Source organism: Sparus aurata, chromosome 24 (genome assembly GCF_900880675.1).
Source record: "Sparus aurata chromosome 24, fSpaAur1.1, whole genome shotgun sequence".
NCBI classification, from domain to species: domain Eukaryota; kingdom Metazoa; phylum Chordata; class Actinopteri; order Spariformes; family Sparidae; genus Sparus; species Sparus aurata.
Window position 1 is genome coordinate 14,079,523 of NC_044210.1, and position 23,122 is coordinate 14,102,644.

The 23,122-nt window shown below is 45.2% G+C and overlaps 1 protein-coding gene across 2 annotated transcripts in view; it reads right to left on the reverse strand.

Moving 5' to 3' along the window:
• The window catches only part of LOC115577099 (nck-associated protein 5-like), a 154,151-nt gene that overhangs the window by 96,314 nt on the left and 34,715 nt on the right, over positions 1-23,122 (reverse strand). For both annotated transcript variants that reach the window (XM_030409905.1, XM_030409906.1), the window contains one exon: positions 4,712-4,785. In XM_030409905.1, coding sequence (XP_030265765.1) covers positions 4,712-4,785 — 74 coding nt within the window. The remainder of the gene's footprint in view (positions 1-4,711; positions 4,786-23,122) is intronic.

Below are 23,122 nucleotides of genomic sequence, written 5' to 3' on the forward strand. Positions count from 1 at the left end.
TTCCTCCAGTGCCTGAAGGGTCCACTGAAGGTTTCATGGATCGACTTATTCCTCCACTGACTGCTCCTTTGAGATATTTCGGATTCTGGACTCCTGGGCCGTAAAGTGACCTCTAATGGATGGATTAGGCTCAGTCATTCACTTCAGAGGGCACACAAATATACTTCGGGAGTGCATTAGATCTCTTTGGAGCTTAGCGTGATCAAATTATTGCATTAGGCCGGTCAACTTATCCAATTAAAGTTGTAAAATGCATGGCTCCCGCCAAAGCGAGACGGCAGATCCTTGGGGCGTTGGACGGTTTGCGGGAGGCTGAACCCTATCCACCTCCTCATCGACAGAACAGGCCTCGCCACATACTTCAGCCGAGGATTACAGCCTTTCATCTCGCGCAGACTGCCGGCAGCACACAGGCGTCTTTGAGGCCAGATATGCCTTGTAGTAACATCAGCAAGGTCCACATTTGAAAAGCTGTTTCCCAGCTTTGTGCGCCTGTGGTCTTTCTTTCTCTCATGTGTAAACTCACACATTTTCTCTGGCGCTTTTAACCTTGACGTCCTCATCGGACTGCAAGGACATTTTCCTTTATTAATGTCTTCTAATTGATTTAAATGAAGGGAACAATCAAAGTGTTTTTGATTGTTAGACTTCAGTGACTTCAAGGGGCTTAAACAATTTGGAATGAGCTAATTAAAATGACAGAAAGGAGACAGAAACAGCAGTTTCAGTCTGTGTTCGATAGCTGCTCTCAAATCCTTAATCCACATTCCCAAATCCAGCAGTGTCCGAGCAGACAAGGGCAAATGGGAATAAATGTTGAGCGGTAACGGGACCAAAATGGTCAATTTTCAATTCCGCCCACAGGCAAATTCACTTACACAAAGAAAGTCCTATTACCTATAATCCCTCCGCTGAACGCACATCTGATCTGACCTCCACTTTCTATGCCGTCTCTCGACCCACCATTGCTCTATGAACATGACAAATAGCTTATTGATCAGCAGATGTCGTCGCTAATGACCTTTCGGCTCGAGCTGCAGCTGCAACCTGTCCTAAGCTCCATGGATCTCCAGCTGAGTCCTCCGCCTCCCCCATCCCCACCTTCCAGTCACTCCATGCGAGGGCGCCCCCCTCTTTGCCCGCCGGCCACCCTCCTCATCCCTCCTCGTTCCTTCCTTGTCCTCCAAGGTGTGGAAGGGGTCACAGACAAACGCCATCTGCTCCAACAGGCAGAAAATGGCAGGTGAGGCCGGCTTCGGGCCATGTGACCTGATGCCGGCCGTGTTCGACCCACTAAAAAAACAAGGTCAGGGGAAGATTCGCAGGGGGGGGAAGCAAACACCAGCTCAGCACAGTGACAATTCATGAGAGGAAGAGAAAAAAAAAAATCTAATCTACATTGTTTTAATCCACAGGGAAGATTACACAGTCACGGTGCCTTGACACAGCAGCTTGTCAGAAAGAGGTCATGCAAACTCACTCCCCGCCCGTCATGCTTTTTAACACGGCGGAGCGTCCATATGTCCCTCCTACACATGTCTGTCACTCAGCAGAAGTCTTTAATAAACTCCATTTTACCCCGACAGCGCCTCGCCACATCTCAAGGCTGCCGCTGACGACACTGGAAACAATTAAGACCACATTTGATCCAATTTAATGAGAGAGCACTGCGAGCAACTGGAAACCCAGGGTCAGCGTCCTACTGTACGTCGCATCGAGATGTTGCCAAATTTGGATCTGCTCCATCTGATGTTGACACTGTGCCGCGGCGCTTTTGTTTCCGTCTGTCAAGGACGTGGTCACATTGAATGGAGGGAGCAGGAAAGCCCGGCTAGCGTCCCACTGGGGTTTTGTGCTCCGTCGAGCAATGATGCTGCGACTGAGCGCAAGAGCCTGAGTGTCGGTGGATACAGCAGATGCTTCTGACACCAAAAACAAGCTGAATCTTTGGATCATCTGTTCATGTTATCATAAATCTACACCTTTCTCACCACCTGTAGGCTCTGAGATGTTACATTTGATAGTGGTTATAGCGTGTTTATGGTCCAAAAATGAAAGAGCGTCATAAAAATCTTCCTGTCATATGATTACCAATGTGTCACGATGGCATTTTCAAGATCTTTTGGGTGTTTTTGGCTCCTGTTTATCATTTAAAGCTTAATGTTCTTCTGAAGGAACACTCTGTCCTGTTGTGTGTTTAGCTCTATTAGCTGTTTCCCTTCTCTTACAGCTAGACTAGCTCTCCTCCCGCTGAATCCAACATGAATTTCTAGTTCACAATGTAGCATTATCAGGGGAAAAACAGTCCAGGGAAGGTTCTGTTCGTCCCAGACACATTTCCTATTGTCTCCAGGACAACAGGATGCCATTAGTATTTAGTCCTGCCGCTCAGTCTGAAGGACTGTGAATATGTATTGCTCAAAAGGAAGGCCTAGATTCCTTTACGTCTCAGAATTTCCTTTTTTAAGGGAACAAAAATCTGCACCACAACAAAAGAGACTGCAAAATTAGTTCATATTCATTTGACACGACGACAGTCCAGTTTAAAAAGAACTCATAATTGTCAGATGTGTGTACTCCGCCAGTGTGAAACTACCCTATAATATGGTACAATGAGGGAAATGAATGCAGCGGGTCAGCGGGTCATGAAGAAGGGATGCAGAGAACTAGAGGAATGTAAAGGCGTCTCTTTCTCCTCTTGACGGATTGATGGGCCCCATATTCTGATGGGTGGAGGCAGACAACTATTGCGTCGTGAGATGCGGCCTAATAAGGGGGTAGGAGGCGTTTTTTTCAACGTGAGGTCTGTGTTTTAGCCGAACAAAAGCCTTTGTGAAGTCATTCATCACTGTCGACTCTCTGAATCAAGACGAAATGGGTACAAATCCGCCCTGGTGGTGTGTTGTTTCTAAAAACTGTGTTGAATATGTGGAGGTTTCTCTCCAATTGGCTCGAGGGGCTGCACCTCAACCGTGCAGAAGTTCTTGTAGTAGCATGTATCCTGAACCACAAACCCTGCAGCATGTGATCGACTCTTATCTGATCCTCGTTTTGTTTTTTTTTTAAAAGGATGCACTTGAAAAGGCAAATCCTGCTTCAAGTTTGAAGTCAGTTTACACAATACAGCCTCTCTGTGGGTGTTCCACTGAAGTTAGTCCAGCTTTCATAATGACAGGGTACTCTCCGGTCCACATGGCTTATTAAAGAGTTGGTTAGAGTCTTGTATATTAGAAAATCAACTCAATGAAAGGTTGAGCGCTGTCCGAAGGTAACGTAACAACACCTCAGATCTACCAGGGCTTAGTTGGTATTACAGAGGCAACCTCTGCCTTTACAAACTTACATGTCTCTCTGCCATTGTCATTTGTTTCTTTAAACCAATCAAAGATCACAAAGTGAACCTTGGTATTAAAATTGCTAAATAAATACAGCAGGAAAGGTGACAGCTGCTAGCTTGTGTAGGCTCGTAACGTTAGCGTCAAGGTTAAGGCGCTATATGTGAGAATTAAAAACAAAATTAAAGGTGCAACATATAAAAACTGACCATCTTTCCAAATCAGAACAAATATTACGCAGCATATCGCTTGAGGAAGCGCTAACTGTTGGTTTCTGTAGCTGCTGTTAGCTCAGTTAGCCGTGTAGCTAGTGGTCCTTAGCTAACCCTGCCTGGACTGGGATTGTTGGCAAATGCTGGCACGCTAACTACAACCTGTAACTCACTGTTGCCTCCTGAAGGACAAAGTGCCATCACGACACAGGACAGGGTGAGGCTAGCTGGTTAGCATGCTAACTTCAGTCGACACCTTTGTCTGCGTCTTTGACATGATGTTGTCAAATTCTGTATATTTTTGAAAATGACATAGCGGTCAGCAATTCACCAAATGTAAAACATCGAGTGGGATCATAGTTAAGATATCATACCAGTCCCTTGGAGTCAGTACAAGTTCATGGCTTTGAAACCACTTCTGGTCCAAACGGGGGTCAGTCCCCACAAAGACATTTGGCTCTTTCTCAGTGGCTGTTAGGTCACTCTGGGTGTCACCAAAGATGACTCCCCAGTCTTATAAAGAGGGGTGGGGATGACATAGACGAGAGGGTCATTCCTTTACACATCACTTCCTTTATTAAGGGGCTGCCCTGGCCTAGTAAAGGGGATGGTCAGTGGTCATCCATCCCCCCCAGCCACCCACCCTGAGACCCCTTTCCCCCCTGTGTCCAACCCCCAGCCCTTCTCTGCTCACTCAGGGGGAAAATTACTTTGAGCCGGGGGAATACAGCTCCATTGAGATGGAGAGAGGGCCGTACAAAAGAGGGTGAAGTTTAAAAAATTGTCTCTCCTTTCTATGGGGGCAGTGCATCGCGGCAAGGGCGAGGACGATAGGAGCACGGAGGGGACAAGGTCATTAGATTGGCATCTCCATAAGCTCTCCATTTCCCATTGTTAGGGCAAATCTGCAGCAACGGACCTCCATGAGAAATGCCCCCAGTCAACCCCACACTGGGACCAGAGTCTTTGTCTGCCGCTTTTTTAGTGTTGCTTCCAACACAAAAAGCATTTCTCAAGAACAGCGTACAAAGCTTGTCTCGCACTCAAAACCAAACAACATTGTTCTGCTGCCTCTGGTTGGGGAATGGATTGCAGGCAGCTGTTGATACCCCGAGGCAATAAAACATCTGCCCAAAAAAAAAAAGCCTTAAGAGCCGCTCTTACCTTCGGACATTACGCCGCTCCTCCTCGAGCTGTTTGAGGAGCTCGTCGATGCATTTGTTGGCGTCCATGTATTCCTGCCAAGGAGAGATGGGAAAAGCCAAAAGTAAACAATGGAGTCAGTGTGCAAACGCTTACACTGAATACAGGTTAATTGGAAACACGGGCAGACTTTAAAGGAACAGTTCGCCCAGAAATAAAAAAGTTTAGTCACTGTCTACTCCCACTAGACAGTCTGGTAGGGTTTTGTGGTATACTAAACATTTCTGGAACTTCACAGCAAAACTGTTGACGCTAAACAACTGTAGTAGTTGCGGATGTAAAATAATAGACTAAATGTCTTCATAAACTTCGTCGAGCATAATCAAAGTCTACAGAAGCCTCAAGATCTTACATTGACTTAAAAAGACTTTATTTACAACCTTGTTGGTCTATGTGCTAATACCTTCTATTACAATCAATTTGGGGCCATTTTCTGGATCTGTTTGGTTGTTTTTCACCCTTTCTAAGCCAAAAACTTCACTTTAGCTAAGCTAAAAACGTTAGCATGTCTAAAATGCATACAACTGGAAAAATCTTGAAAATTACTCAATATGGCTCATCTGGTGTAACCCCTGAGATCTCAAATTGATTTGAAAAGACAATATTTACACTCTCGACACACTGCATGCTAACATTTTTAGCTTGGCAGCTACAGTGAAGATTCTAAATGATGTCTTTTTACATAAGTTTGGGATCTTGGGGCTGCCTGAGACTTGAATTATGCCGGGCTAACGGTCTGGAGCGATTTTGTGTCTTTTCTTTGCTTGTTTTTTAGCCTTTCAAAACAAGTCTCCATCCACTTCAGCTGTTTAGGCGAACGCCGCAACACAGTTTTGCAGTGAAGCTCCAGAAATGTTTTGTGGACTACGGAACTTCATCTGCCCTCAATCGGCATTGGACGTGACTGAAATTTCATTTTTGGATTGACCGTTCCTTTAATAACAAACATCCGTCGATCTAAAGCGGTCACGGGACGCTGTAAAAATCACGACTTGACTTCGTATTTCCTCCATAAACATGTGAAGAACAGCGACGCGGAACAGAAGCACCTCCCAGAAGGTGCGATTAATCAGCTCAGCCTCTCGTTTCTGTCTCTCTCCCCGCTGTGTGTAACTCCAGAAGCACCTCTGGGTAACTTCTAACGGCTGGCCCAGAAGCGAGCCCAGCTGTGTAATGTCAGCTGGGGAATAGCCCCGCGCTCACAAAACGTGCGCTACTGAGTTACAGCACGGTAGAAATGAGCTAAGGTTTAAGAGCAGGATGGAAAAAACAGATGTCAGGATTTCTTGGCGATGCGGCCTAATGATTTGCCTCTTAGTGGTCCGACTACATAAAGAAGAGGAGGAGGGGAGCGCGACTGTAAGAAATAGGCCACATAGGCACCATACTTCAACCATCTGGGTTTTCAGACATCCGCGGTCTACCTACAGAACATAACGGAGCCAGTCGTGACTCGACGCTGTCAGATCGGTGTGGTCGAGGGTTCAAGACTAATTAATTAGATGTAAGCTTGACAGCTCGTGACGCATCTCCTGGGTAAACGCTTATCTCAGTGGGACAGATGCTCTCCATTGATTTCTAGACACTCCAGTCATGTGCTCACACGGTGTAATTAAATAATGGGGATTCCCATGAAGAGGTCAGCAGGCCAGGAATCTCAGTCAGGGGGGAAAACGTATCTGTAAGATGTTTATGAAGTGAGCTCTGTTTAAAGCACAAATACAGTCTTTAGCTTTACCACGACTGCAGCTCATGAATTCTACCAGCAGACCATTTATTTGGTTTTGCTATAATTGTGACCTCATTTTCTCTTTGGAAGTAATTTCTGTGAGTCAGTATTATGAGATAAAAAGGCAAAGTGATAAGGGGAGAAAGTCATTAAAAATCATAGGATGGAAAGCTGACATTTTGGAAGATAAAAATGCATAATAATGACATTAAAAGTCATAAATGAGGTAAAAAGTTCTGCTCTCACAATTCTGAGATAGAATTTGAAATTGCAGACTTAAAAAATTGTAATTTTGAAATACAAAGTCCAAAGTCAGAATTTGGAGATTAAAAATCAAAATTACAAAATTTAAAAAATCAGAATTATGAGATTAAATGTCATATCTATGAAAGAAAAGACAAAAGTTTGGAGATTAAAATCCAAATTATCAGATTTAAAGTCACAATTCTGAGTTAAAAAGTCATAATTTTGAAAAAACAAAGTAGAAATTATGAGATAAAATTCCTGTTCATCACAGAATTATGCGATAAAAGGTCAAATTTCTCATAATTTCATCTTTTTGTCACGTGCCGTTTGATTTCTTTTCTCTTCCAGTGGCAGAGATAAGCTTCCATACAGTTGTTTAATTATTCACTGCATGGCAAAAATAATAATACATTTTTTAAAAAGCCCGGGAGTGAAACACAAACAGATTCTTTTGAAAAAGAACTTTTGGCACCGTGGGGACTCGAACAACAAGCACCGTGCACAAACTTTTTTTCGGAGGGCCCCCTGCTGCTGACGCCATGAAAAAACCGGGGAAAAAGAAAAAATAGCACCAGAGTCTGTGACTTTGTTACAATGAGACATCAAAAGAACGCATATTTCTTGGTAAACAACACTGCGAGTCTGCATCGGGCGGATTAAAAATAACATGTTGCCACATACGCAGCCAAAAACAGCCTCCCAACACAAAAATGATCCAGATTTTGATCCCGTTCTGACCTCTGTTTAACCCTCCTCCAGGGCCTGACCAGACTTTAGCTTCTCCTGCTATCACTGCATGGGCTTTTTTTAACCTGTGGCCTCGACAGTAAACTCACATTAGTCCAGATGTTCAGAAACACATGCTGCAGCTCTAAAATACAGTAAGTGCGGTTGTTTTGTCTCCCCAGCTCCTCCTAGGCGGGGGGGGGGCGCTTCCCCCTCGCCGCTGCCTCTGAAGCAATTATCGCGCTTAATCTCACATCTGAGACGGCCACTCGAAGACACTCATCACCGGCCAGCTTGCCTCGCTGCCAGCAGAACATGGCACGGGCCCAGGCGTCCTGCAGAGTCGCCAGTCAAGGGCACTCTGGGTGACCATTAGGGGGAAATCGGGCCGATGCCAAAGCGCGACAACAGATCGATGCCGCACAGCGTGGCGCCGCATTTTCCAATTTCACCATTTTCCCACAAAAAAGCCGGCGAAGCACCATCAGCCCCTCGTCTTTTCATCATGTCGCTCATCACTGTCCTCATTAATTTTGACTTAACTGGTGTGACAAATCTTTCGTGTTTGGAAAGCAACCAATTACAGTGTTTAAGCAGCAGCAGCAGCAGCAGTGCCGGAGCCATCTGCACGACTGGGAGCGCCGCAGCACGCAGCCGGGACGCCAATCACACCCCGAGCTGAAAGGCCATTAGCGCCGAGCTAAGTTCACAAAGTTGGATTTACTGTTGGCCCAAACAGCAGCTGATCGATAGCAGCAAACCAGACGGATGATCATGATCGCATCGGCTTGTGAACTTGTTCGAACCGAGTGGGCGGGTGAGGTGAAGCTGGGGAATGTGCTTTGTAGGATATCAGAGACGCTGGAACAACAACAAGTGTATTATTAAAGGAACAGTTCAACCACAAATTGAAAATCAGTCGTCATGTTCTCACATTCAAGTCGGCAAAACAGTTACAGAGTGTCGCAGCAAAACAGGCTTGTAGCATTTTCTAAAAAAGGAAAAAAAAACAACCAAAACAAAAAGATTACATGTCTCTGTACAGCTTGTCTGCTGTATTCCACGTCCAGAAGTGACAAGATCCAAAATTGATGTGAAAAAGATGCTATTTACTCTCTCGATCCACGTCAGGCGCTTTTTAGCTAAGACGCTACGGTAACAATTTCAGCTGAAAGAGCATCTTTTAAATTCTTTCAACTCCGGATTTTAAACTTAAAAGAACAACAAAAAAGAAAACAGAAAAATACTCCACAGGCCAACGTCCAAATTTCTGGGAGACCTGAATCCAAAATCTTCCCTGTAGCTGCTACGCTAAAAGCGTTAGCATGTGCTACGTGAACATTTGGGGATTTTCTGGGACTTGGATTACACCAGATGAGTTATATTGAATAATCTTATGTTTTTGTTTTTTTATCAGTTGAACCCACTTCAGACACGCTAACGCTTTTTTAGCTTAGCAGCAATGAAGATGTTGGCTCAGAAAATCCATTCGGGACCATTTGGGAAGTTTGTTGCTGGTAAGGTCCAGGATCAGAAATCAGAAAACACAGGTGTAGCATGAGAGAAACCATCTACTCAAGAAAAATGTGTGACTTCTCTTCCCAAACAGACCGTCTGGGGGTGAAACACCCGTCTCCCAAAGACCATTAGCAACGCGATCCCATAATGACCGCGGCCGCTGCACAAAGGGGAACCTTCTTCGTGAAAGCCCCATGTCAGGGGGAAATATTTACAGGCCACATCAAACGTGAAGTAAAGCTGCCTGAGTCCGTGTTGTCATCGCGCAGACCCCTTTCCTAATGACAGGGCACTGAAATAATCCTTGGCTGCACATGAAGGAATGCGGAGAATGCGGCGTGCTTGTTGTCATGTGAAATGGGGAGGGTATTTAAAGCAGGAGATTTAAAGCATGACTCACGTACGCAACGCCGCGTGTTATATCTCCAGCCAGGCATTATTCCTGACGGTTTTACGGCGTGAGTGAAAGCTGCACCGTTTCCCACGAGGCCCATGCAGGTACTCACGTGTAGACTGAGGGAAAGAAAACAAGGTGGATTTACCGACCGGAGACTTTATCGGAGGCATATTTCTGCAACTGCAGCACAGCCGACGATTCCTCACAGCGGTTAAAAACGTCCTGAGCGCCGTAAGCTCATAAGGAGGGCGTAATCACCTCTCAAGTACACTAAATCATGAAGAGGGTTTGAAAAGTCTCTCCTTGACAGCAAGACGACAGAGTACACTTTGAGTGAGGTGCGCTGCTGACCGACTGCAACGTGTCATTTTCACATTAAAAGCGCAGTTTGTAATTTCTGCAGTCAGAACAATGACAACAGAATACGCAAGAAAGTTTTGTCATCGTTATTTTTATAATCTGTTATTGTGTTGCTCGTGTTCTGTGGCTGTTGAAGGAGCAAGGGACCATGGGAATTGTGTTCTTTAGAGATTTTTTCATCTCTAAAAGCTACTTCTGCTCCTATTGGTTGATGAGACGACCAATATTTGCAATTTTTTTAATCCCTCATGGATACAAAGGCAATAAGGACCAGTAGCTGCACGGCTAACTGAGCTAACAAGCGAACAGCAACTACGGTAAGCAGCAGGCAGTAAACAAAAAGTGAGAAGCGTGGGATCATGGGAGATGTCGTCTTTATTTTTAAACAACTACCATTGCTGATGAGAATCTATCAACGTGAATCGAGCAGAAATGTGTTCAAGTTTCTTTCACGATACATTTTATCACATTCGCAGATTTCCTCCCTCGCTATCCGACCATTTCCAGGAAGTTAAAGCGACAGGCGAGCAATTGAAACGCACCGTAACTTTACGAGTAAAAGGATTTATTTGGGCTTGAACACTGTTGGAAACATTTGTGATTTTATAAGAACAAAAAACAATACATTTTTTACAAATGTCTGGTCGTTATTTAGACATTTTAAAGCAGAAACGTTACATATCATATCTTTAATGACGGATTGTCAGAACATAATTTCATATCTTGCATTAATATCCTAATTTTCACCACTCATATGTTTTTTTTCCCCCCAATAAATGTAATTTCTAGGTTGCGATAATCTCTAAAACTGTAATAAAAGCTAAAATCTCAACACAAACCACATTTTTTGGAAGAGATTCTCTGTATTTTCCGCTTCATCTGACCCGTCCTGCTCTCCACCAGCTCCCCCATAGGAGAAAAATAACCAGTTGTGTGAGATTAAACACACTTTTGGGCCCCTGAAATTGTGATTTCAAGGTGTAAAGGTTCAAAGGGAGGTTACTCATGGTACGTATTTAGCTGCAGATAGAAACTAAATTCAATTTAAATCCACTATCGGAACGCGATATAGATTTCTGCTCTCATGATCTGAGCGGGAGGCTCATCTCGAGTTAACCCTGCAGGTAATGTGTTTGCCGACGTTCCTGCTCTGCGACCGCGGGTTCTCAGCGGTGTTGATCCGGCCGTGTTTACTCATGTGTGTGAGAGCGTTTGATAAGGACGGGCTCTCGGCGGCTGCCGAGGGGAAGCCGCCCTCCCCGCCTCGCGCTCAGCTTGACTCCCCCACATCACCATCCAGGCCGCCTCCAACTGCTCGTACTGCCTTTATGAAATTTTTAAAACACGAGCGCCGTTCACCCCGCTGTTCTGGCACTGAGGAGCAAGACGGCGGGGGGAAAAAAAGGGAAACGGAGAAAAATATCCACACAAACATTGCAAACTGACTGACGGACTGACACAAAACCGAACGCAATCTGTTTAAGATTAACAGTCCAGATTTCTCAGTCGTAAAAGAACATCAGATGCATTATTCATCCATATGAGCCTCGCTCGCACGCTCTGCTCTTTCACACATTCTTGGAGATTAGCAGGGACGGAATCGCATCCTAGACAAGCGTCTGGTTCTGATATAGACGTCGGGGAAAACAAACAAACCTAAAGCCAGATAAAACTCCGACCCGCGCTGCTCTGGAGGTCACGGTGCGTTTTTCTACTTGAAGTCCGCTCCCTCCGCCTACCTCGATGCGTCTACAGATCAGAGGCCGGCGTTCGGGAGATAAGACACCTTTTTTCTCCGGAGCGCTCTGGGAATGAGACCCCGCCAAAGACGAGGTCACAACCTCTACCCTCTTCATCCCCGCATCCCAACCTATCTCCCGCTGATGACATGCCAGCTCGGCCTCTGGGACTCCCCCCCAAAAAAGAAAATGTAAAAATCAACTCTGATCCTCCCGTGCTGCAGGTTTTGACAGAAAGGGGAGCTCCCGCGTGAGCTACGGCGAGTCAAAGGTTACGCCAATAGAATGTAAGATTTCATTCTGGGTGTGTTTTTACGGCCCACACTTGAGAATGAGTTATGACAGCGGCTTGTCAAGGTGTGGGGAGATACGGCACATCCGATACGGCTGTCGGTCTTGGACTCCCGCCAAAGATACTCTCCTGCCGAAGTTTATGTGTCCATCGTTAGCAAAGATGTAAACATAGCAAATTTAATCAACGGAAAGCCCTACTCCTGCGCGCCGGTATAATTCAAGATGACTGTGATGCTATCGGGGCAGGGGTAATGAACTAATCAGTATGACTAATGGTCTCTGGGAGCAGATTTCTAGAAACAGGTCTCCGTATCAGCCGGCTTCGGTTAAATTCATTAGTCTTATCAGCGTGTTTCGAAGGCTCGGAGCTCGTTACTCACATCCCAACGGGCCCACGGTGTCAAAGCTTGGGCCCGGCCACCAGACCGCTGATAGCTCGCCCGATAGCCCTGCCTTTTATCAGCGGACAGGAGGCAGCTACTCAGGCTAATACGAGGGGGAAAAAAAAGAATAAGATACGGAGATCTGTGCCCCGTCAGCGTGATCCGTAGAAAATATGATTTGTTGTCGGGGATTGGATGTGATTATATCACGCTGCGGCTGTGTAATGAAGGACGTCTGCTTCCTCTGACGCGACGATTTGATGAATCCGTAGAGGAAATTGTTGACTGACAGGTTCTAGTGAAGACAGAGCGATGGGAAGAGGCGAGTTCACGACCTCGACTCTCCTCCGCTCCGTTATGTTTCACAGTCTACATGTGTTCTTGTCCTTACAATCTGAATCTTTTGAATTTTGTCCATCTGGTTCGTTCACTACTGCCATGTCCTCCTTTCTTGGAAACCGACCTCTTCTCTTCTTCGCTTATTTCATGCAGAAATCTCATATATCATGTCTTTAAACCGAGTGTTTTAGTTGCCTTTCCCGTTGTTTATCCGCCACAACCGCGATCTCTCTGCAGATATCGACTATTATCTCTCAAATCTATCTTGAAGATCGAGCTCTCACTGCCTCACAGCTACTGTAATGAGCCGACACTTAGTAAATGATGCTGAGCTGAGCACTATACTGCTTAATTGTTCCTCAAACCTCGCTGACCGTGAGGTTTTTTGGAGGCTCGCACAGAAGCCTCATTGAGTCGAGGACATCGGTGTAACAAATGCCTCCAGTGAGCAGGATATTCTTCATCTGCCTACCTGCCCCCCGAACGCAGGAGTGTCGGGGAATATGGATTACTCGAGATACAAAAGGGAGCCTGTTCATCATCAGGGTGAGTTTCAGCAGTGTTGGGTTATCTGATGTTCTTCCTCCAGCAGCACCTACGGGCACGACCCAGCCCAAACATCAACACCTCGCCAACCGTCAGGAATCCAAATCCCCGCAGATTATCTTTTCCAAACATTAAGATACGTCCAACGCTCGAATAACCACCATCCCTTCCTCCGTCCGCTCAGGCTCCTCCTCCGCTCTCCGTGGGGTTGGACAGAGCGGGCCATTCATGCCTGTTGGGAACAGTAGCAAAGCTGTTCGCGGCGCAAATCTCACAGGGGAGAGTTGAAAAAGTAGCTGACGAATGAAATACATGGGATGTGACACGGCCGTTCGTCCACTTCCACAGAGCGAACCTGTGTGGAGGAGTGGGTGCCGGCCGATGGGAGCGCACGTATGGGCAGTTTCTTGGGGGGGGTTTGTGTGTTTTTACTGAATCTTTAAATAAAGACAAGTCACGTTCGTTTTTAGCCAACCAGGCGAGGCAGGAGGTTCAGTTTTCAAAATAAAAGCCCCGACAAATGTACAATGAACAGAAGAGAATATGCAGTGTGCCTTGTAGTTCTTTACCTGCTTCATTTTGACATTTTTTTTGATAAATCCGTGTTTATAAGTCCATCCTGGTCCCGGCCGACCCGACGTTTAATCACAAATCATCTGTATTTGACAGGCTGGGAATGAGATGGTAGATCTTTAAGCCCTCAGATCAGCTTCATGACCGTTGCAATCTTGGTTTCTTTGAGTCAGGAGAGACTATATCTGGACGAGAGGGTGGAGAATATCCTGAGTGGATCTGACTTAGTAACTTGCTATCATAAGGTAGCCACGCCCTAAAGAATACCCAGCTTTATCGTCTATTTTGCTCTGGATGGGACCTTAATTCACAAACTGAGTGTCATGTTGTGTTAAAGAAGACTTAAAACAAGAGATTGAGACCATAAAGTCATCTGTACAATGTTTACTGAGATACCAAATCGAGTGAGAAGTAGGGTCGTTTTCTCATAAGCTTGCATACAATCAGACTTCATTTTGCAACCAGTGATGAAAACCACTGAAATTCACAGTTAGAGCAAGAGGTCGGCATACATTAACTTTAGTATTTCTCTTGAACACAAATACCACTAACAGTTTTTCCATTTTTGATATCTGTCCCCGTCTCTGTTCCCTTTGTCTCCACAGTCTCTCCGCCCTCCTCTTTTGCTTTTTTAGCCTCATTTTCAGAATCTGCAAAAACACACATCAGGGAGGAGCGCTCGAGGAATGCTGCTTTTAGGAATAAAAACAAACAGGCAGTGTGTCAGCGCTGGTACCGATGTTTCCAGACAGGATGGGAATCTAGGAAACAGAGGACGTACAGGGGGTAGTCTGCCGCCCAAAATTTAACAAGCCTGGGGGCTGCTGGGTTTTTATTATCATCTGGGGGCCAATATTCAGCCAGGTGTACTTGGAGTGGGAGGGAGAGTGGCGATGACAGGAATGAAAAAAGGAAACCTGGACCTGGCAACCCACAGGAGCACAGGGGGAAAATAGAGAGGGGCTGCTGTCGGAGAGCGAGAGAGAGAGAAAGCCAGAGAGGATCAGAGAGGTTAGAGAGACGAAAGCAACAAAGAGAGGGGAAGACATCCAGAATTGGAAAGAGGATAAATCCTCAGCTGGTGCTGACAGACAAAAAAACAGGGAGGATGAAAGGGAAAGACGGGTGATTCTGACTCCACGGCGTACAATATAATCGCCCAAAACAAAGTAGAGGATTTATTCCAACACTTGTTACGACAATTACACCAAAAACACACAGATGCTGTTGTTGACTTCTTGTGGATTTTCCGTGATGCTGAATTGATTTGTGTCGGAGCTCCAGACTGGTGCGATCCAACTGCACGACTCACCAGCGAGAGTGGTGAACACAATCTGTTTAACCTGCAGCTGAGATGGAAAATGACCCTGTTTGGTTGATGAATTCTGGCTCCCGAAACAAAGAGTTGACCAGCGGAAGTGAAAAGCTCTTGACAACTGACCCATCCACTCCAACAATGACAACTATAACACATAACCAAGTCCTTTTATCTCATCAGAAACTGACGTTTTGGGCTTCCGAACTCGTCAAATACTGGCGCTTTTGGGTTTCCTTGTATTTGACGAAGTTTCAAATGAAACTCAAAAATCAACTTTCTTACGAAGTGGACCTTTAACTTAACCTACCTTGACTAGTGGTTACAGACTTTCTACCCAGTGAACTCAAGAACAAAACAAAGCTTTGGCTGATCACTACCATTTAGGAAAACAGTAAGTCTACATTTACCCAATCATCATATCCAGTTTCATGTTGAAATTCTAGCATTTAAATGACTGTCAGTCCTTCCTGGCCCTGAATCTTGGTTTTCCTCTGAGCCCAAAGACAAACCCTCCAGAACCCATCCCCCCCTCCTTTAACATATCAACAATGTAGCCCCAAAAGCAGGACTGGATTCATTCCCGTCGGTAGAATTCACGACAGCCGCTATAATCACTTACACTGTAGACGTCAACAATATCTGGAACACATTGTCGATGATGTCAACGGCTCGAGCCAAACATCGCCGAAGGAAAGAGCTCAGACACAAAGAGCATGAGAGCCTGAGAGAAACTCTTCGGAAAGTGACAGGGGAAGGGGCAGATCAGAGCGGCGGGCTGATGCTAAACAGATGTTGGTTGGTTTCACAGGGGGAAGCCGGGCTTCTGTTTATGCAGGCTTTGACAGACAGGCGCCGCACCTAACCGAGCCACAGCGCAGCGCCGAAGCGAGAGTGGAGCGAGGGGCCGATCAAGTAGCACCGACTGTGTTCCTTCACGGGAAATTAGGCACATTATGGATCGAGCAAAAAGCCCTCAAGAGGATCCATTCAGCATTATCTGCACCATCCAGCGCTTCTCGCCTCTTCTCATTACAGTTTGATGGTGTGCTTTGTGTCGTCATGTCGGCCAGCGCTTACAGTACGCTTGAGTTCTTTGGTTTCGTCAATGGTGCTTTCTTCAAACCCAGAATTATACTCACATAGGAGATCATCATCGTCAGACCTGGTGTCACCATCCGTCGTGAGTGAGCTGATCACAAGTGGACAGCTCTAAGTACAGATGTGTCTTTCCTGCCAGATGACTTTCATTTCAACAGATCTAACTTTCAAACTAGTAAACGCAACATCACCAGACTCCCTTTACAAATCGTTCAATTTTGAAAGTCGGTGTGAGGAGAAACTCTGCGAACTGGTTACAGCATATTCTAAATCATTTGTGCCTTCTTGTAAATTCGGCAATACATTAAGTTGTTTATTTCCTTGTTAAAGGTGTCTGAAATTCATCTAGCCTGCACCATATAGCAGCTGTCTACACTTGCTGTTTCAACCTTCTTCACCAACACTCCATTTATGAAAGAAAACACCATTTTATTGATGGAAAACATGTCAGATTTTATAAACACAGTAAACTGTGACCAATACAGGCGCCTTGTTTGTCACATGTGGAGAAACTCCCCAGACTCCCTTAAAAAAACAATTAATTTTATGAGTTGTTGAGTTAGGACAAACTTTATAAATGTTGTTAAACACATTCTCCGACAAATTCTTAATTGTTTTAGCCTTCTTGTGAATTCGGCATTAAAGGCAAGACATTACATTTTTTCTTTGTCGCAGCACTGCCGTACCAGCCTGTCTGCCTCCGTGTCTAAAGTGCGTCTTACATGCCAACATTTCCACTAAATGTATGAAAGAAGACAACATGTCATTGATGGTAAACGTGTCAGCTTTACAAATACAGGAAACTAACCAATATAAGCTAATTATGTGTCGCATGTGGAGAAAGTCCCCAGACTCCCTTTAAAAAATGCTTAATTTTGTGATTTGTTGCATTAGGCGAAGCTTTACAAACATTATGAAACGCTGTCTTTGACAAATCCTTACTTATTTGGGTCTTCTTGTAAATTCAGCATTGAATGCAATACAAAAAATGTAACTGTGAACTTGCAGACTCAGATCATTCAGGACAGATGTTGTTAACAGGTCTGAACAGGGCCATATTCTAGAAACGAATGCCAAAAAAAGCTAGAAAATACCTGAAACGACCCCCAGAGCGATCTTGTTTCATGACCCTGACTGATGAATCCAAGTGAAATCAAAAGAAATATAAGAAAAAGAAGAAAGAAAACATTACCAAATCTGCTAAAGTTCAGCTGTGAGGACAAGCAAGGTAACATCCCAGGTAATTCATCAGAATCCACAAACACAATAAACTCTATTCCAGTCTCCTGACCTCCAAGCGTGTGTTTTCACAGAGATATTTCTTTCCCGGGACGCTCTGTCAGAATCCCTGACATTTCACGTGCAATAGCTTCAGGCCTCAGCTTTATCACCGCTTCTCCTCTGTTTAATCCAGAGGCTGATTTATTGACGAAGCCTGTCGGTTGAGCCAGGTGCCGGGCAGATGTTTGAGGCAAAGCGTGGAGGCATTCCTGCTCGAGAAAAAAAGCATTAACGTCAGTTTCTGATTTTCTGTACTCTCCGTCTTCTTGCCTCGGGGATGGGGAATGGAGATTTCCACCCTCAGGCGTGCGTGGAACCATAACCGGAGGGGGGAAATGGTAATGTGACAAGAGGACTGGATGTTTGTTTGCGCTGCTGTCATCTCCACACCCACCTGTGCCACTCATCCTTATCAGATCCGCATTTCCTATCCAGCCTGACAGTGACGGAGAGCGGATCGAGGCTCAGTGAGGTGATTTCTCTTTTTAAACGAGGGCGGGGGGAAGATGTGGTGGGGGAATAATAATGCAAAAAGAGATGGGTTGTGGTGACTTTTGACCTCTACTGCAGGACTCAGTGCCACGATTATTCCCGTGGTCATGAATTATTTCTTGGGAGGTGGAAGGGGATATCGCGGCGCATCTTTTCCAGACTGTGGGGGTGGCTCAGCTGTAGCTTCAGGGTTAGCAAAACAGACTTGTGGCCAAAAGGTTGCCTGTTTGAATCTGAAGGCTAACTACACAATATTTGCGTGGGGGTGTGAATGAGTAATGCACACGCTTCCCTGAAAAGACATGTGCCCCTGACCAGCGTGGTCAACCCGCGGAGCTGCCCATTAGCCTACGTTACACGGCTGCTGCAGCCGAGCCGTGGGTGGTGTAAATCTAGGTAACTCCAACCCCCCAGGCATCGCTGTAAATAAGAATGTCCTCGGTGAACTCGCCTTGTTAAATAATACATGTCGAACAATGCCTTGCTTGGTGCCTGTTCACTGAAGCATCAATCTTTCACTGTCAGGGTTTGACAGAAGCGATGCGGTGAACATCAGACGATCACAAGTTCAGAGGTTTGGAATTCCAATAGAAGTCCATCATTTTCCACAAGTTATTACGCCAACGTGAACTTCTCATCAACAACGGCGCTTCTTTAGCAATCAAGACAACAACTCCCATGATCCCATGCTACTTTGCAGCGCCATCAGACTACAACCTGTCGGGGTCAGTGTAACCAAATTACAAAAACTCGTATCATAAACCTTAGCCCTGTAGTTTACTTTAATCAAGCTAGGCAGTATAATCCGATATACAGTTATCTGGGTATTTAGCAGCTAGATGCTCCACTGTGTTCACTAGCACATGGCTACTGGTAATACAGACCTCTCTGCTTTGTCTATATTTCCTAAAAACCATCACACTTGTCTTGGGTGGCTCAAAGCCAAGGATTTGAGGAGGTGCCTCTCTAAATACTGTGAGGGGAACTTGTTTTGGTGGAACATTTGCACTTGGGGGTTCAAGCCTTGGTACGAAAATGGCTCAATACCAGTAAGAGAAAAGGAAACAACTGCTAGCTTCTTTTCGTTTGTACCATTAGCAACCAACTTGTGGGTGTGGGTTGCTTGCTTGGAGGATATTGTTATTTCCTGTAGAAACAGGGTTTTTTTTTAAAAAAAGCTACTAGACGGATAGCAAAATGCTATTACTAGTAAATGCTCTTAAAATGCTGATTTAATTAGTGGGCCGGTGGCGGCCTTTTATCTGCAGCCTACTTCTGGTTGCTCAGACTAGCTAAAAAACAGCTGCCAGCTGCCAGTGGAAATACCAAAACAAAGAGCTAAAAGAAGCTAAAAGTCACGCAAGAGCTTCGTAGAGTCACAAAGCATCAAGTTTGTCCTATAAAACAGTTTTTTACATGTGCGGGTTTTCAGAAAAGTGGAAACTTGAGCTCAATTTCTTGCTCTCTTTTGCAGCCAACACCATGTCTCCATCTTTTTGAAAACCAATTACTGACAGTAGAAGCCTCAAAGCATTCCCTACATGAAATACTGTACTTTCTTCTTTAAGCCAAAAAAAGCACTGTACTGTACTTTCTCCCGTGCATTAGCATATTAGCGGACAATCATTTGGTAAAAACGTGACGCTGCCACCATTTACAGAGGGACCGCAAAGCTCTCAGGAAGTTTTTTTGTTCTTGTATTTCAGCTCCAACATCAGGGGCAGTGATTTTGGCTTGAAGAGATCATCCACACCCTACTTTAGCTGCATCCATTTCATGGATTAATGCGAACAAAGACCTCTCAGTGCAGTCGGCTCACCGCACTCCGTCAAGTGATCTGAGAGAGGAGTGAGAGTCCAGTAATTCAGCCGCATAAAATATTTAAATCGACCGTCATCGACTTTTGAAAGGCATTATTGGAGCATATTTCAGCCGGGGCTTTTTACAGTCATCCAGGTTGGGGAGGAATTTCAATATGAGGTCTGGGGCCAACCGCACACTGTATTTACACAGTTAATGGCACTAAATCCTTCTTATCATCGCGAGTGGAGGCTTTATTTTTAGCAACCATATTTGTTTTATTTCTTCCAGATGGGAAGCTGGCGAGGAATTTGACATCAGCGCTGCTGCTTCTCCTTAAACCTCTCAGACGGGGTGACATCAGCGCACTCGGGTACTTGGATACTTATGAATTAATTAAATTTCCACTGACATTCCTCACAGGATCCTGAATCAGATTTAATTTGTTTGTGGATTTAATATCCTGAGACAGTTTCTGATATTTTAGGATCAGAATGTGATAGTTCCGCTACTGTGGGAAAATGTCGCAGTGCAAGGACCTGAATTTCCTTTGCTTAGGCCAGCTATTTGCTCTTACAATAACAACACTGTTCTATCATTATTATTTGTTTACTCAGCTAACCCTCTTTATCTGGGGCAGCCCCCCTTTTAGACCTCACATTCCCTGAACCCTCTGGAAGCCGTCTCTCCGCCGGCTGATTGAAAGCGAGGTAGCGGGGCTTCATTCTGAAGGGTTACAATAGCTCGCCCATCAGATTGCCCTCCGCGCCTGAAAGCATGAGCCGCGGTATTATACATATCCTGCGTATAATACAGCGGCATTATAGAGGACACGCTAGAGCGTTCTGCATTGTTGCCCTTGTAGGTCAAAAGTTGGACTGACCACGTTGGATGGATCATGCATGCAGGCGGCAGAGAAGACATGCAGCTCGGAAATAAGACTGTTATATATGTTGTAGGAATACAAGCTATGTGGAGGATGCCAGTAAACATATATAGGTTAGTTTGTATTATAAGAAGGAGTGATTTGTAATGTGACACATGTAGTGCTGGACAGAAAATTCACAGTTTAGACTGACAATAGTTCCCCTTTTTGCTTCAGCTAAGAATTATGGAGTAAATATTGGCAGCCTGGCACCATTTCTGAACGAATAAACATCAACGATGATACCACTTGGGGTGTCTGTTTCCACTTTAAAGGGGGGATACACAAGAATATACATTGAAGACATAAAAAATGAACTAGGATTATTGAAAGAATGTGAAGAAGTAGCAGTTTTGCAGTCATACTGAAGTTAGCATGCTAACCGGCTAGTCCCAGCCCGTCCCCATCCAAAGCTCCCAGGCTCGCGGTCTAAACACTGACACTTTCCAGCCCCCCCGCGCTCCTATTCTGAACTGCTAGCTGCACGGCTAAGCGAGCTAACTAGCGAACAGCAGCGACAGTTAGCAGCAGTAAGCGGTGCCTCCTGTTTGTTTGGAGAACAGATTCGACAGTTGGCTTATTTTTACATACTGAAGCTTTGAAGCCTTAAAGCGAAGGTTTGATATCAAGATTTGTTCCAACAGTGTAGGAGATGACGGAGAGAAACATAAGGATATGACCAGCAGGTTGTTAGCTTAGCTTAGCTTAGTCCCCAACACATCTAAAGCTCACTGATCAACAGGAAATCTCTTGTTTCTTCATTATGTTGGTACATCCGATATACGAGGAAGTTGCTTGTTCCTGCAGATAACCCTCCTGAAAAATGGTCACTGATCAATTTTACACTTCAGTTTAAACAAATAAGATATAATGTGTAATAGCTAGCTTAACATGTGCTCGCAGTTTATAAAGTGAACAGGCATGTTTCCCAAATTGTCAAATTATCACATTTAAAAAACATTTATCTAGGAAGAGTTTGCAGCATCTTGAATGAGTCAGTTTTCCCAAAGTTGGACCGCTGGAGGCAATTTGAAGATGTAACCTAACGCTCTGGGAACCTGCGACGTTTTAGAGACCAAATAAGACGACTTAATGAAAAGATTATCAACCGACCGAGTCATTATAACCGTAACAGTTCGTTACAGCTCTCTGTAAATCAGCGTCTCTCATCGCGGTTTTATGAGGGAACAAATTGCTGTTTTCTGTATTGTTGTGTTGCAATGTCAGAAGTCGATACCTGATCACACTGTCAGCGCAATTAGACCTGAAAGGGACTCACTGAGTCCGTCTGAATGGAGGCCCGATGAGAAAATGAAGAGCTTTCACCGTCGCCTCATTTCAGCATCCTCTCTGAGTACTTGCTGCGCATAAGAGGTCCATTTAGAGTGAAACGTATCCATGTTTCCCCCCCTCTCGCGCTGGAGTCAAGCCACGGAGGCAGTAGGGGAAGTGGGTCAGGGGGAGAAAGGCTTGATAATGCACTAATTCAGCTGGTTCCACTGGAGTCTCGTAACCCCCCTTTCCCTCGGCGCTTGGGGGAGGGCGGGGAAGACAGCGAGGAAATGCCTCCGAAATAAAGCTGAGATGAATCGGTGGGCAGGGCCGCGGTGCAATATTTAACAAAGAGTAAACACAGGCTGCTTTGTCGGGCTGTAAACACATCGGACCAATTTCCTGCGAAATGATGATCCCGAAAGAAATGAGTGTAATAAAATAATCATAGGAATCTTGTTTGCGCTGCATAATTTCCTGCGTGGAAATCTCCTCCTCCAGCTGTTGTGCCAGATGGATGCAGGGTTCGATGGCCCCACTGGCTGCCACGGGGTCCCCCCACCCCCCCACAAAAGCCCCTCCGTGACCACGGTGACCACACACAAAGGCCGATCGTTGACCACTGACACCGCAGACAATCAGCCCTGAGGGGGTCAAACGGCCCGGCAATGCTGAGCATCCCTCATTCAGCCTCGGCTCACCTGAGGCTCAGTACGCCTCATAAAACCTCAATCACCGCTCTCCTGTCTGTCCGGGGGAAGAGAAGAGGATCCCGGAAAATCATTGAGCGCCACAAGCACATCACCATAAAGTTGAGTTATGGACCCATGAATGGCATGCAGATCATATTATCTCTTTAGAAAGTGACGGAGACTCAATAATGTGAATGGCTCCAGCTCGCCGGATGACTCAGGCAGACAAAATGTTGCTACACGCAGATGATATTGATCCTTGGCATGGATCTTTTTGTATGGATAGCCCGCCTTTTAATGACAAAGAGCCTGGCCCCCAAATCACTTCATCTCCAGAATCAATGGCTGATGTTATAAAGGCACTGGAGGACAGACACATCAAGTCACATAAACCCTGAATGGAGGCTTGAATCTTAGATCACTCGAAGTTTTCCTTTAACATCCTCAAGTTTCTCACAATCAAATTTGTTTTCACATGTGGAAATGTTTAATCGACGAAGGGCCTCGCATCCGAATCACTTTCAAGAATCAACAGCCATGTGCAGAAGAACGTAGATTTACATCCTGTCGGACGGATGAGGATGAAACCAGAGGACGTTCCTGCTGCGCACTGATACGACCAATCTTCCAGCCACTGCCTCTTG